Source organism: Raphanus sativus, chromosome 6 (genome assembly GCF_000801105.2).
Source record: "Raphanus sativus cultivar WK10039 chromosome 6, ASM80110v3, whole genome shotgun sequence".
In the NCBI taxonomy this organism is placed as follows: Eukaryota; Viridiplantae; Streptophyta; class Magnoliopsida; order Brassicales; family Brassicaceae; genus Raphanus; species Raphanus sativus.
In genome coordinates, this window is record NC_079516.1 from 47,785,689 (window position 1) to 47,799,097 (window position 13,409).

General features: G+C 36.4%; 3 protein-coding genes across 3 annotated transcripts; 2 read left to right on the forward strand and 1 right to left on the reverse strand.

Moving 5' to 3' along the window:
* Positions 1-591: 591 nt before the first annotated feature.
* Positions 592-4,399, forward strand: LOC108811668 (beta-glucosidase 33). Its single transcript, XM_018583755.2, has 13 exons — positions 592-1,028; positions 1,137-1,206; positions 1,502-1,560; positions 1,721-1,796; positions 1,919-1,996; positions 2,091-2,178; positions 2,279-2,534; positions 2,622-2,743; positions 2,892-3,109; positions 3,220-3,248; positions 3,449-3,551; positions 3,683-3,791; positions 3,917-4,399. The coding sequence occupies exons 1-13, from the start codon at positions 642-644 to the stop codon at positions 4,206-4,208; spliced, it is 1,887 nt and encodes a 628-aa protein (XP_018439257.1). The 5' UTR covers positions 592-641; the 3' UTR covers positions 4,209-4,399.
* A 103-nt stretch (positions 4,400-4,502) lies between these two features.
* Positions 4,503-8,441, forward strand: LOC108811667 (centromere/kinetochore protein zw10 homolog). Its single transcript, XM_018583754.2, has 13 exons — positions 4,503-5,086; positions 5,428-5,565; positions 5,663-5,836; positions 5,933-6,094; positions 6,182-6,562; positions 6,647-6,739; positions 6,847-6,942; positions 7,029-7,157; positions 7,242-7,319; positions 7,395-7,553; positions 7,639-7,768; positions 7,867-7,949; positions 8,032-8,441. The coding sequence occupies exons 1-13, from the start codon at positions 4,523-4,525 to the stop codon at positions 8,110-8,112; spliced, it is 2,268 nt and encodes a 755-aa protein (XP_018439256.2). The 5' UTR covers positions 4,503-4,522; the 3' UTR covers positions 8,113-8,441.
* Positions 8,442-8,577: 136 nt separating this feature from the next.
* Positions 8,578-11,432, reverse strand: LOC108811669 (protein disulfide-isomerase 2-3). The gene is made up of 9 exons (XM_018583757.2): positions 11,229-11,432; positions 10,915-11,073; positions 10,696-10,809; positions 10,002-10,168; positions 9,795-9,894; positions 9,513-9,689; positions 9,276-9,421; positions 9,013-9,159; positions 8,578-8,915 (listed from the first exon to the last, which is right to left on the reverse strand). Exons 1-9 carry the CDS (start codon positions 11,358-11,360, stop codon positions 8,735-8,737), a joined length of 1,323 nt encoding a protein of 440 aa, XP_018439259.1. The 5' UTR covers positions 11,361-11,432; the 3' UTR covers positions 8,578-8,734.
* Between the last annotated feature and the right edge of the window lie 1,977 nt (positions 11,433-13,409).

Consider the following 13,409-nt stretch of genomic DNA (forward strand, 5'->3'; position numbering starts at 1 on the left):
CGCTGATGCCGAAAGCTGCGGCAACCAAACGAACATAACTCTAATATAGCGCAACAAGACTAGTTTCAAAGCATGAGATTGCCAACGCGGAAATTCATCATATGATAATTACAAAGCCGAGATCTTCGCCACTGCTCAGATATATGTGACTTAATTTATGTAGCAAGATGATCTAGTCCGGAATGTGTTTATATCCAAGGCCCATCCATTATCACCGAATCACAATCGCTCGGAATTTTTAATATGTAGTTATCTTGGAAAAAAAGAAGAAGAAAAACCTCTATAGAAGATTGGAATAATAAAATGTTAAAGCTTTGAGCAAGGTATTAGAATAATATTTTAAAAGCCATTAAATGCATTTCGTGTTATTTATTGGACAATGACATGATTTGAACAATTCATAAATTTAATTCATAGTAAGCAAACTATAAGTTCCAAAGATGTCCCACAAAATATGAGTGTAACACAAGTAAAGCCATGAATTCCCTTTAACTTAATACAACACTTTTTGACAGCACCTAATACAACACTTGAACTGCCCTTCTGTCAGAATACACTTGAAGCCACCTTTCTATAAATAGAAGACGGCTTGGGAAGTAGAAGAACCATAACATTCACAAGAAACCCACTCATATAATATAATGGCGACCCCTACTCTAACTTTATTCCTAGTGGTTTTAGCCCTGACGAGTACCCTTAGCTTCAACGCTGAAGCTAGGCCTCAACCAAGCGATGAGGATCTCGGTATCGTCATTGGACCTAACACTGGGTCGGATGACGATCTTGGCATCGTTATTGGACCGCATGTGAGCGGAGAATTGGACAACAACCTAGATGATGAAGAACTTTTTAGTACTGGGTCGGATCATGACGATCTTGGCATCGTTATTGGACCGCATGTGAGCGAAGAATTGGACAACAAACTAGATGATGAAGAACTTGGTACCATCATTGGACCCGAGTTCGAGATCCACAAGCACGATTTCCCCAAAGATTTCATCTTTGGAACAGCCGTTTCCGCATTTCAGGTCAGTATACCTTTGATGATATGATATCTAATACATAATATAATGACATCCATTAGTTATAACATAGATAAATAAATATTATCATTTTCGATGTGTTCCGAGTTATAGGTTGAAGGTGCTAAAAAGGGATCTGGGAGAGGCTTGACAAGATGGGATGAATTTACACACATGTTTCCTGGTATAAATTACGGTCTTCTACTACTTAGAAAGTGATTCTGAATTCGGAGTAGAAAATCATGAAAAACAATATCTCTTATATCGTCTCTTGTACTATTTCATATGTATCTGAAACTGAAATGGTTAGCTTTTGTTTTGGGGCCGACAAATGGTTAGAGTTGAAATCATTGGAATGGTTCTGTTATTTTGATAACTTAATCTCACACATTGTCTTTTATTTTAGTTTTAAATCACCAATTTATATTACTAAACTCTTTCCAAACAATCAAAAAGTCACCATTATTGTGATCTTTCAGACAAGGTTGAACACAGTGATGACGCGGATATCGGAGTCGACTTCTATACCCGTTACAAGGTACGTCAGAAATACAATGAGTATACTTGTTTTTTGCACACAAAAAGAGTGTACCTGTTTTATAAAATAAATGAATTTCAGTGTACAAAATCTGTTAAATAGTAGCATATCATTTTCATATATTTATATTGAAAGGATTACGTGGGATGTGATATTATAGGATGACATAAAATTAATGAAGGAGTTGAAAACGAATGGGTTCAGATTTTCGATTTCATGGACCAGAGTCTTGCCTAGTAAGTCCTTCGCATTCTTCCTTGTAATTATTTAATCAAACCAAATACTATTTACTATTTAGAGTCTAAATCTGAATTTGAACAGAGGTAATGTTAGTTTCTAACTTCATGCATATATTCAGATGGAAGTTTAAGGAAAGGTGTAAACAAGGAGGGGGTGAAGTTCTACAACGATCTTATAGATGAACTTATTGCCAATGGTTGAAAACCTTATAACAAGTCATGCTCTTAAATGTTTTACCTAGTTATTTGAACTTGCTTTATTAGTAACGATGTTGTATTAATAATTAACAGAGATTCAGCCTTCTGTTACTCTCTTTCACTGGGAATCTCCATTTGCTCTAGAAATGGAGTATGGTGGTTTTGTAGACGAAAGAATAGTGTAAGTAATTTTGCATGTAAAATAATGGGTAATCTTGAAAATGTATTTTTATATGCCAAAAAAAAACAGTTTTTCAACTGTTTGATTAATGTGAATGTAGAGAGGATTTCCGGGATTTTGCGAAATTCTGCTTTGAGAATTTTGGAGATAGGGTGAAGAACTGGGCAACATTTAACGAGCCATCGGTATATAGTGTTTCTGGTTATTCAAAAGGCAAGAAAGCTCCAGGACGGTGCTCTCCATTTGAAGTCCTCAAATGTCCCTCAGGAGATTCATCCGAAGAGCCTTACAAAGTTGCTCATAACCAGATCCTTTCTCATCTTGCTGCTGTTGAAGAATTCAGAAAATGTGTCAAGGTTAGTGCTAGAAAATTTTCATATATATAATCATAAACCCTGTATATATAATAGTCCATTATTTGTTTGCTACGTTTGGAAATATAGTGCCAAGAGAACGGAGGAAAGATTGGAATAGTGTTGGTATCTCACTGGTACGAGCCTAAAGATCCAAATTCTAGTAAAGATGTCGAGTACGCAAGGCGAGCTCTCGACTACCAACTCGGCTGGTGCGTTTCTATTTCGTGTACCAACCTTGATATGTATTCATGATTTGTTTAATTTAATGTTTTCAATTAATATAATGTTTGATTATGCATAATATATGTGACATACATTGATATGCATATTGCTTTCAACTACGTACGAAATGTGCAGGTTTCTTCGCCCTCTCACATATGGACATTATCCAACGGTAATGCAAAAAGATGTGAACATCCGATTGCCTGAATTTACCGAAGAAGAATCAGAGAAGCTAAAAAAATCTTTGGACTTCGTCGGATTAAATTACTATGGTGCATTTTTCACTACCCCTCTCACCAATATCAATGCATCGGAGCTTAGTTATTCCAACGACTTAGGCGCAAAAATATCACGTAATTTTTATCCATTTTCATTTTTGTGCTTATTGAAATAATCTGTTTTCTCTATAATATACTATATATATGAAAATATTAGTTACTTTGTGTTTCTTTGGTTCCTGCAGCTGAGCAAAACCATTCACCACATCTCAAGGTATATATTTGTTTATATCTATACACATTACACATAATACACATGAGCACACATATATATAGATTATGGATTTTACCTGCCTGTTACAAAAGTATGTCACTTACAAAATTACTAAAAAGGATCGATGGCTTTTAATTCACAAAAACAGATGAAAGTGATCAGTTAAAAACATAAATACTATGATCTTGTTTAATCTGCAGACAACTTCAATGGGGATAGTGATATATCCAGATGGTTTGATGAATCTCTTGAGACATATCCAAGACGAATACAAGAATCCAGAGATTTACATTATGGAGAATGGTAGCCCAACTAACAATATATAAATACATACTCATATACATATGTGACTGAGTAATTACTAAACATCGTGATGGTGCTGTTTTTTCTTCTTTTTTGGTAAAACAATATTTTAACTAAAATTAAATTGGTAGGGATGGACGAGATCGACAACGGAACCAAGACTTTAGCCGAAGCCACAAACGACTACGGGAGAAAAGAATTTATCAAGAGTCACATCTTGATCATGGGTAAAGCCATCAGGTATATATAATATATTACTAACTAATATGGTTACTAAATTTTTTTAATAATAATTAACTTATAAAGGCACAGAAAAAAAAATTCTTCTATACTTTTATATCATATATGTGGTGGATGGTTCGCAGGCTGCACAATGTGAGGTTAAAGGGCTACTACATATGGTCGTTAATGGACAACTTCGAATGGGAGAGAGGGTACAAAATGAGGTTTGGACTCTATTACGTAGATTTCAATGATAACTTGAAACGACACATGAGGTCATCTGGAAAATGGCTAAGCGAGTTTCTTGATTCGAAAGAGTCTCTCCACAAATGCTACTTCGAAGGCCATCGTGAGAAAGGTTATGCTCCCAAGCTGTTCGATACTGAGTATTTGGATCCTGATAACTGGCGTCTAAGCTACGCAAGCGATATCTAAAGACATTGTGAAGAGTATGATCATCCGTCTACGCTTTCCGGTTAACTTATATGTATAATAACTAGTGTGATGAATAAAAAGCTGAGATGGTCATATCTATGTTTTTTCTATGTCGTGTATTTGTGTGGCCAGTCTAGTCTGTATACACGTGCTAAAATAATAAAAAAAACTATTACGGACAGTTAAATTCATGTTTATGTTTTGGTCCTAAAGCAGTTACCTCAAGTCTTAGTAAAAGACAAAATTAATATCGTCTCGGAAACTGCCATCGCCGCCCCCACATCCTCCTCCTCCTCCTCCACCGTCCCTCCGCCATGCCGGAGATCGACGCGTTATTCGAATCGATCAACGTCCGAGACCTTCTCTCCGGACACGATCTCAACGATCCGACGACTCCACTATCAGCTCCCGATCTCCGTCTCCTCATAAACCGTCTAGACTCCCACTCCCTCCGGATCAAGTCCAAAGTCCAGTCCTACCTCATCTCCCACCGCTCCGAGTTCTCCCACCTTTTCTCCACCTGCCAAGACGCCGTCTCCAGGACCCGCCTGATCTCCGACGACGTCTCCGATGTCGTGAAACTGGTCTCCGACGGTTCCGTCGACGTTGTCGAGATTCGCGAAGTGGTCGACGAGATAAGGGAGAAGACAAGGGAGGTGAGGGTGAAGAGGGAGTCGCTCGGTTTGGTGAGCGCGGTGGTGGGAGTGTGCGAGGCGTTGAGGGAGACGAAGGAGGGTTTGAAGGGAGGGAGGTTTGGATTCGCTGCTGAGAGGATCAGAGAGCTTAAAGGTGTGTTGAGGGTTGGCGAAGAGGAAGAAGGAGGAGAGCCTGTTGTTTACGTTTTGCTTAGGAGAGAGTGGTCTGATTGTTTTGACGAGGTGAGCCAATGGGTGTCGTAAAAATCTGATCTTTCTTGTGAAATGAGAAGCAATGAGCCAATGGGTATCTTAAAAATTTAATCTTCCGTGTGAAACTAAGAGCAATGAGCCAATGGGTATCATAAAAATCTGATCTTTCTTTTTGAGATGAAGAGCAATAAGTCAATGGGTATCATAAAAAGCTAATCTTTATTCTGAAACTGGAAGCAATGAGTTTAAAGTATTCATTTTTGTTTTCTGATACTAGAGGTTTCGTAGGAGGAAGTTGTGTTATTCTTAAGTCTTTTTATCTTGCTTATTAAGAATGTGAGGGTTTATAAGAATGGTGTCTGTGTTTGTAGATTCAGGAGGTGCTTGTGAAGTTGATGGAAAGTGCAGTGCGTTTCGAGCTGGACTCGCGTAAGCTCAGGATTAGTTATCAGCTAAGCGTTGGTGAGACTACTGGTATCGCTCTTACCACTGTTCTCGAGGCAATGGAGGTATGTATGAATGTGGGCATCGAATTTCTATGTCTAGCTTGCAATATTAATACATATTTATTTTCACGCTTTTAACTGTTTCTGGATTTTGCTCTAGGTGATTGGAATGTTAGACTATGGGCTTGCGAAAGCAGCCGACTCAATCTTCAAGCATGTCATTACCCCAGCTGTAACTCACTCATCGACTTTTGTTGCTGTGGAAGATTCATCTAAAACTTCAGGGGAAATAACCGAAGCGACATTAAAGCTAGAACAATCCTCAGATCACAAGGTAACCTATTTCGAATGGAACAATTAGATCATAAGTTATCTGGATTGGTCCTTTGGCTTTCTAATCCTCTAAATGGCTTACCTTCTTGAAATGCAGATTGAAAATGTCGACGGAGATGCAATATATTCAGGAGTTCTTACGGTTGTTAAATTCGTTTGCAGCTCCTTGTGCTTTGGAAACGTTACATGGATCCATTCTTTCGGGAGATTGACCTGGCCGAGGATATCAGAGCTAATTATTTCTAAATTTCTTTCAAAGGTTCGTTTTAATTAACTCTCTCCTCCATTGAACTTCAACTTTTAAGTTGTTAAAAGCTTTTTTGCTGTTGTTCCCCTTTGGAGTCAGGTTGTCCCAGAAGATGCTTCTAAATTTGCCGACTTTCAGAAAGTTATCGAAAAGACCTCTCAATTCGAAACAGCTCTAAAGGAACTGAGTTTCGTTTCACCATCTGACGCGGAGGGAAGGCTCAGCAAGTATGCTGAAAATGTGGAGGTTCATTTTGCATCCAGAAAGAAGATTGAAATTCTAGCAAGAGCTAGAAGTTTGCTGTTGCAGTGTAACTTTACGATTCCCCAGGGACTTGCTACCAGTTTGAAGTCTGATGGTTTGGAATCTTTAGATGCGAATTCGTCAAAGCACATCGTTCGCTTACTTTTTTCATCTGAAACGTGTGTGGTCTCCGAAGCTGCTTCTCAACTTGTGCACTTGGTGCATAAGACTCTCGAGGTATCTTTTTTTCTGATTTGTGCACTTCAGTATTAGCAATTTTCAGACATGGTTGGGATAATAAACTCTGTTTTTTTCCTGCAGGATGTTTGCGTGTCTTCTGCAAGGGTTGCGTCAGAGTTCTACCACGCTGCTCGAGATTCTATACTTCTATATGAAGCTGTTGTTCCCGTCAAGGTCAGTGAAAGAAATGTTTCAAAGAAGATCCACTAATTGAATGAATAATCTTTCACAAAGTATATGCGAAGTCTTATCTTTCTTCTTTGCTTTTTCAAAATCTGAAGTTAGGGAAACAACTCAATGGCATCAATCAGGCTGCTGTTCTTCTGCACAACGATTGTTTATATTTATTCGAAGAGATACTTGGACTTGCCTTTGAGGTATAACCACTGTTTTGAAATTTCTTTCTTTGATTGAGAAACTGAAGTCTCTTCTTAAAAACTATTTCATCATTTTTTGTTGACAGTATCGTGCTAGCTTCCCTAGTTCCATCAAGGAATATGCAGTCTTTGCTGACATAGCCCCAAGATTTAAATTGATGGCAGAAGAAGTTTTACAGAGACAAGTTCAGCTTGTAGTCTCTAGTTTGCAGGAGGTGAAATTTCAATGGAAAGAGTAGTATTATGTAAAATTTAAAGAGCCTTGATTCTTCACTCTAATATTTTGCATATATCATCAGGCTATAGACGGTGCAGATGGATTTCAGGATACTCATCAAATAAAGCAATTCGAATCTGCAAAATTTAGCATTGAGCAGGTAATAATTGCTCAGTCTTGAAATATACGTGGTCCTTCAACCTTATTACCAGAGGTAAATGCAATTGTTTTATAGGTTGTCTTTAGTCTAGAGAAAGTGCATTTGGTATGGGAGCCGGTCCTACAGCCCAAAACTTACAAACAAAGCATGTGCGTGGTTTTGGAGTCGGTGTTCCGAAGAATAACCAGAGACATTCTTCTTCTGGACGACATGGCTGCTGATGAAACTTTTCAGGTAGCTGTTTCTCTTGGCTATAGTCTGTTGTGCAATGGTTCTTTATAATTGGCTATTAAAAACGGTTTTTTTGCTTGTTCTCCAGCTACAAAGACTGATTCATCTCATGTTGGAGAATCTATCTTCTCTACTCGGTTCCTTGAAGTCTGCAGATGACACTTCTCGTCCTCTTGATGATCTCATACCATCTTTGCGTAAAACCCGAAAACTAGCAGGCATGTCTTCTACTATTTATGCAGTTAGTTTTCAGCCCTCAGTTTAAAGCCAAGCTTGGGATTGGTGTCTCAAATTTTCTTGTGTTTCTCATTTATAGAACTATTGGATATGCCTCTTAAGTCTATAACTGCAGCTTGGGAAAGTGGCGAGTTGTTTAGTTGCAATTTTACAAGAACAGAGGTACTGTCTTCTTCTTTTTTTTTTTAACTTGTTTTACCGTCATAAAGAGATTCTGAAGCTGTTGTAATGATACGTGTTGCAGGTACAAGATTTCATCAAGGCTATATTTACAGATTCGCCGTTGAGAAAAGAATGTTTATGGAGGATAGAAGACGTTAGCTAGTAGCAGAAGATAATAAAACTAAAACCGCTCATAGACATGAGAAGAAGCAAGTTAGCCTTCATCGTGGAAGAAGAGTCATATGAGCTTTGGTATCATCAACACACTTGTGTAGAAATATTATATATAAAGAGAGTTTAGCTGATGAGTTTAAGCTTTAAGTTTAAAAGCGTGTCCCAAATTTTGTTGTACATGATTCTAGATTTGGTCATAAGATCTAAGGGGAAAAAGGCTTAACTTATCTTATGGGGCAAGTCATGAACAATGTTCAGTGTTGGAATCAACTTGTGTTACTTGGTTAGTTTCAGTTCAATTTTTCTTAGCTTTATGCTTTTGCAATTTTCACAGCAACAAATAATTTGTTTTTATCCTCTAATTATAAACTGGATATTTGAAGAGTTGGTATACTTTATTAGGAAGACAAAATCAGTAAAACAAAAGTGAAGGGGCGATGTACTCTGATGTCACTCCACCAAAGATTCTCTGATAAAATGTTTGGGAAGTTCTACATATGGATAGTTCCTGTCTCTTATCTTACTTTCTTTTTGGCAAAATATAAAAGAGTAGAAACATTCAACGGTTCGAAATCCAAAAGTAGAGAAAATCAGGTCAAACCCTGGATTCTTCACAACTCATCCTTGGTACCTACATTATCATCACCTCCCATGAGTTCTTCGAGTGAGAATTCATCTTCCTCGATCACTTCCCCGTCTTTACCGTCCCACGCTTTTGTCTCAACGATCTCCGGTGTTCCGTTCATAGGCACGTTTCCTTTTCCACCTGCACCAGCATCCTTCACAAATTCTCTGATGTAACACAAACAAAGATTACGTGTTATAAGAACGGACAAATCACTAAACTGAGTTCTGAACCATTGTGATCTTTTAGTTGAACCAAACTTACAAGAGGTGTTGAAGCTCAAATGCGCTTTTAAGAGGAGCATACACTGCTTTCTTCACGTTCATGGCTACCATTGCTGGATAACCGTATCCTCCCACGTTGACTTTCTTCTCCAAATCCGGTTGCGTAACAGCCGCCACCCACACAAAGCTGCAAAGTTTACATGAGATTTTCATTCTAAATTTATGACATGTCCTACCACTTCTATGACAACCCTAAAACAGGACCATGATGCAGCCGAGGGAAAACAATATTTCTTAGCATACCTGTAAGGATGTCTCTTAAACTTCTCTGCCACGGATAACAACATGTCTAGATACTTGTTCCTTCCTTCAGCTTTGGAGTCGAGAATGTCTGGTAGGAAAGAGACGAAGCAAATAGCAGCAGAACCACACTTCTTTTCCATGACATCCTATACAATCACCACCATAGAACAGATGTCAATGCCTTGATTTGGAGCAGAGTACCATCTAAAAGAGAAGTAAGATATGTGAAAACCATACCGGTCCGGTAAGTTCAGTTACTTCAACAGGCCCAGCACTAGACTCCACAAGTTCAGTAGCAAAAGATTCTATAGCTGACGCAGATCTAGCACCATCATAAGCATATGGGCTGCTTTTGTCTACACCAAATACCATAATGGTAGGGAATCCTTGCACCTTGAATCTGCTCATAATCGACTGCAATGTATAACAATCTTGGTCAGAACTAACTCATCACGGGACCAAATGGATACATGAGTTTTGATACAAAGATATAAGACTGTAACTATTTAAAGTGATTACCTGCTCAACATCGCAATTGACATGACCTAATTTCACCTTCCCCTTCAAGTTCTTTGCAGCCCTTTTCCACTCTGGGGCAAGCTTTTTGCAGTGTCCACACCTTTTGGAAGAAAGGAAAAAAGAAACCAAAGTTTTACACCTTCAAGTTGCACCGGTGAAGTTTTTAAGGCATAAACCGTCCCCACTGGGTCAGTAATCACAACTTACCAAGGTGCGAAGAACTCAACGATCCAGAGGTCATTGCTTTTGATGACCAACTCATCAAAATTGGCAGAGTTTAGTTCCACAGATGCACTAGGCTCAGATTTCTTTTCATTAGACCCTCCAGTTGGCTTGCTTTTTCCTTCCAAACGGTCACTCAGAAGAGCTTTAATCTGAGAAAAAAAAAAGTTAACAGCATTCAGCATTTCTGAGTGCAAGAACACGAGTTTGGCAGAGAAACGTTATATGTGCAACGCAAATTAAAATGACACAATGGCCACTTATAATTCTTCAATTTATATTTACTAAAATAGCTACAAAACCATGAGAAAGGTGAAAACATTCTGCATTTAAAGATGCTGATCCCATTTTGATCATCATCGCTACCCTTTGGATTTTTGAAACTTACTTTTTAAGATTAAAAACACAATCAGACCAGTGTTATATTTTGTTTGACGCACAATCAGTGAGATTCCACTACATAGCTATGCAGTACTTCAAGAAGGTATAAGTAAAATAAAAATTTCTTCTATATAATTGAGGCATACTTATCAGGATATATAATATGATAGCAGGAACATCTTCTACAAATCTTTAAATTCACCCAATCATATGCCAAAGGATAAGAATTTCTTGATAAACAGAAAAAAAGAATAAGTAACTAAGAATCAACAAAGGAGGCAAGTATAGTAACAAAAACCTGCTTGTAAGCAAAATTAGCAATGGATTTAGCATCTCTAGCTCCTTGGTAATCAACAGGAGGCTTTCCAGGAACAAAGACCTTGATCGTTGGGAAGCCTTGAATACCATAATCCTATTACATTGTAGCAGAGTTAAAAAAAAAAAAGTTAGAAGCTTTGGATGATGATGACTATCTCACTGTGTCAGATCACTGAAATAAATAAAAAAAACCATAAACCTGAGCAGCAGACTGGTGAGCGTCTGCATCAATAGCTGCCACAGTAGCAACACCTTTCAGAACAGTAGCCACTTTCTCCCATGTTGGTGTGAGAGCTTTGCAATGACCACACCATGGTGCAAAGAACTCTACCAACACTACTCCATTTGAATTAAGTACCTGACATGATGTTTTAACAACAAACAACATCAAATTCCTCATCCCGGTTTATCCAAATAACAAATTGTTAAATCATAAATAAAAAAACTAAACCGGATCTGTAAACCACAGCTGATAAATCACGACAGGACTCAATCTACAAAAAAAGATGTTACCTTGGATTTGAAGTTAGAAGCAGTGAGCTGAACCACAGGTGACGAGGATCCGTAAAGAGCGTTGGTGAGATTGAGGAATCCCAATAACAGAGACAGGAGGGTGAGCAACGTTAGTGGTGATCTCTTGTACATTGTTTCTTCCGCTTCTCTCTTTCTTTCACTTTTTTTTTGTCTCCAGAAAAAAAAATTGCTCTCTCTTTTCTCGCGATCCTGCGAAGCAGCAGATTTAAGAACACCAGGCTCCGTGGAGTTACGTAGGTTGACCAATAATGTCGTGACACGTCAGCGTAAGATGGTTGTTGTCTCTTTGCTCCAGTTCTGCGCAGAGCCTCCGACTCAAAGAGTGTGATTCCATTATTTTGGTTTTATTTTTACTCCCTCCATTTCAAATTAATACATGTTTTACAAAAAAAAATTATTTTTTAAAAGATGTATTTTTTTACCTTTTCAATGCAATTTTAATAAATAATAACGAAAAGATGTAATTTTCAAAAAATCAATTGCATTTATTAAATTTTGATTGGTTAAAAATTATGAAAAAAAAAAGTTAATCACAAAAAGCTATATATTTGATAGTAAAATCTAATATGTTTTATTAATAAATGAAAAACCGAAACATGTAATATTTTGAAATAGGAGTAGTATTTTTAGCGGTCTACTCGTAGTATTCTATTTAATCACTGATTTTGGAATATAAATTTTGTAACATTCTTCTATTTTTACTCTACAATAAGATAAAAATAAGTTTATTCAACTATTTTCTTTACCCAACTTTATTATAAAAATTACTCTAAATTGATTGAAAAAGAAAATCCATTGAAAATGGTTTTACAACTGATATAAATATATATATTTTAAAAGAATTTATCCATGATGATTCTGTTTACACCACACTGAATTATTTTATAAAGATTCTCATATAGCAATTTTATTTACCTTTACACAGCTTATTGAAAATCTCTTATATTTTTTATGGCGTAAAATCATTAATAAACATTTAATCAAATAACTGTTTAATTTCTTCTGCAAAAGAAAATAATCTTTTCAATTCTTCAGTTCCCAATCACAATTTTCCATCCCCAATCACACAATTTTCCACTGGTGTATATAAACAGATGGAATATATAAATTGGCTGATAAAATAGATTAAATAAAAAAGATACTGAAAATTGTTAGATGATGTCAAATTTTGTTTTATTAACCAATTTAAAAACATTGTTCATTTCCTATTTTGTTTCAGCCATGAATGAAACCAAAAAGAAAAGAAAAAGAGTATCCCCTTAGTATTAATAGAGGAGCAATTAAAAAGAACAACCTTTAAAGAGTAGAATTATTACCATGTTGCCATTTTGCATAGGTGTCTTCCTCACAATTCACCTCAGTCTTTCTATGCATTAATCCTTAAATTACTAGATTATTTACATCAGTTGCCATTGGTATGTCACAAATTTACAGCATGATTTTTCATTACATTTTGACTATAGTTACTGATTTTTGTTTTTGATGACCTAATCTATGGAACGTAGTGGTAACTGAAACCAAATTAATGATTGATAGCTAACTATTTCTATAATTACGACCATGACTTATTCAAAATGTAAATGTTAATGTGTTTCCCTCTCTCTCTAAAATGTTAACGTTTTTTGGTTAAAATTTTTACAATAGGAAAATGCAATTAATATTCCACCATCTAGAAGTCTTTTGGTTCTGGTCCACAATTTGTATTCTATAATAAAAAATAAAAAACCAATATTAAAATGCTAGATCAGTGGTTTACATCTCAATTTAATTTACCGGTTTTCTCAAGTGAAAGTAATGTATATTAGTATTTTCGGGATTTTAGAAGATCACAATTTTATTGAATTAAACATTCAGGAAGCATATTATTGGATTACACCACACAAATGCTTAAACACGTAACGTGTCCTCTTTATAGGATTGCAGAGATATTATATTTAATTTCTATGCCTTTCTTAATTAAATTTGTAAATAGTTATGCTACTAAACTTTGTTTGTTCTCTTTATAGGATTGCAGACAATGGAGTTTAATTTCTATGAGTGGCGATTCTTTTTTTTAATGTTTTTTTAATTTTGTTGCCCTCCTTTTCTGCTTTATTATTAATAGTACTTTAATGTTTTATTTATGTTTTTAAAAATATTATTCAGCATTTATTTTATGTC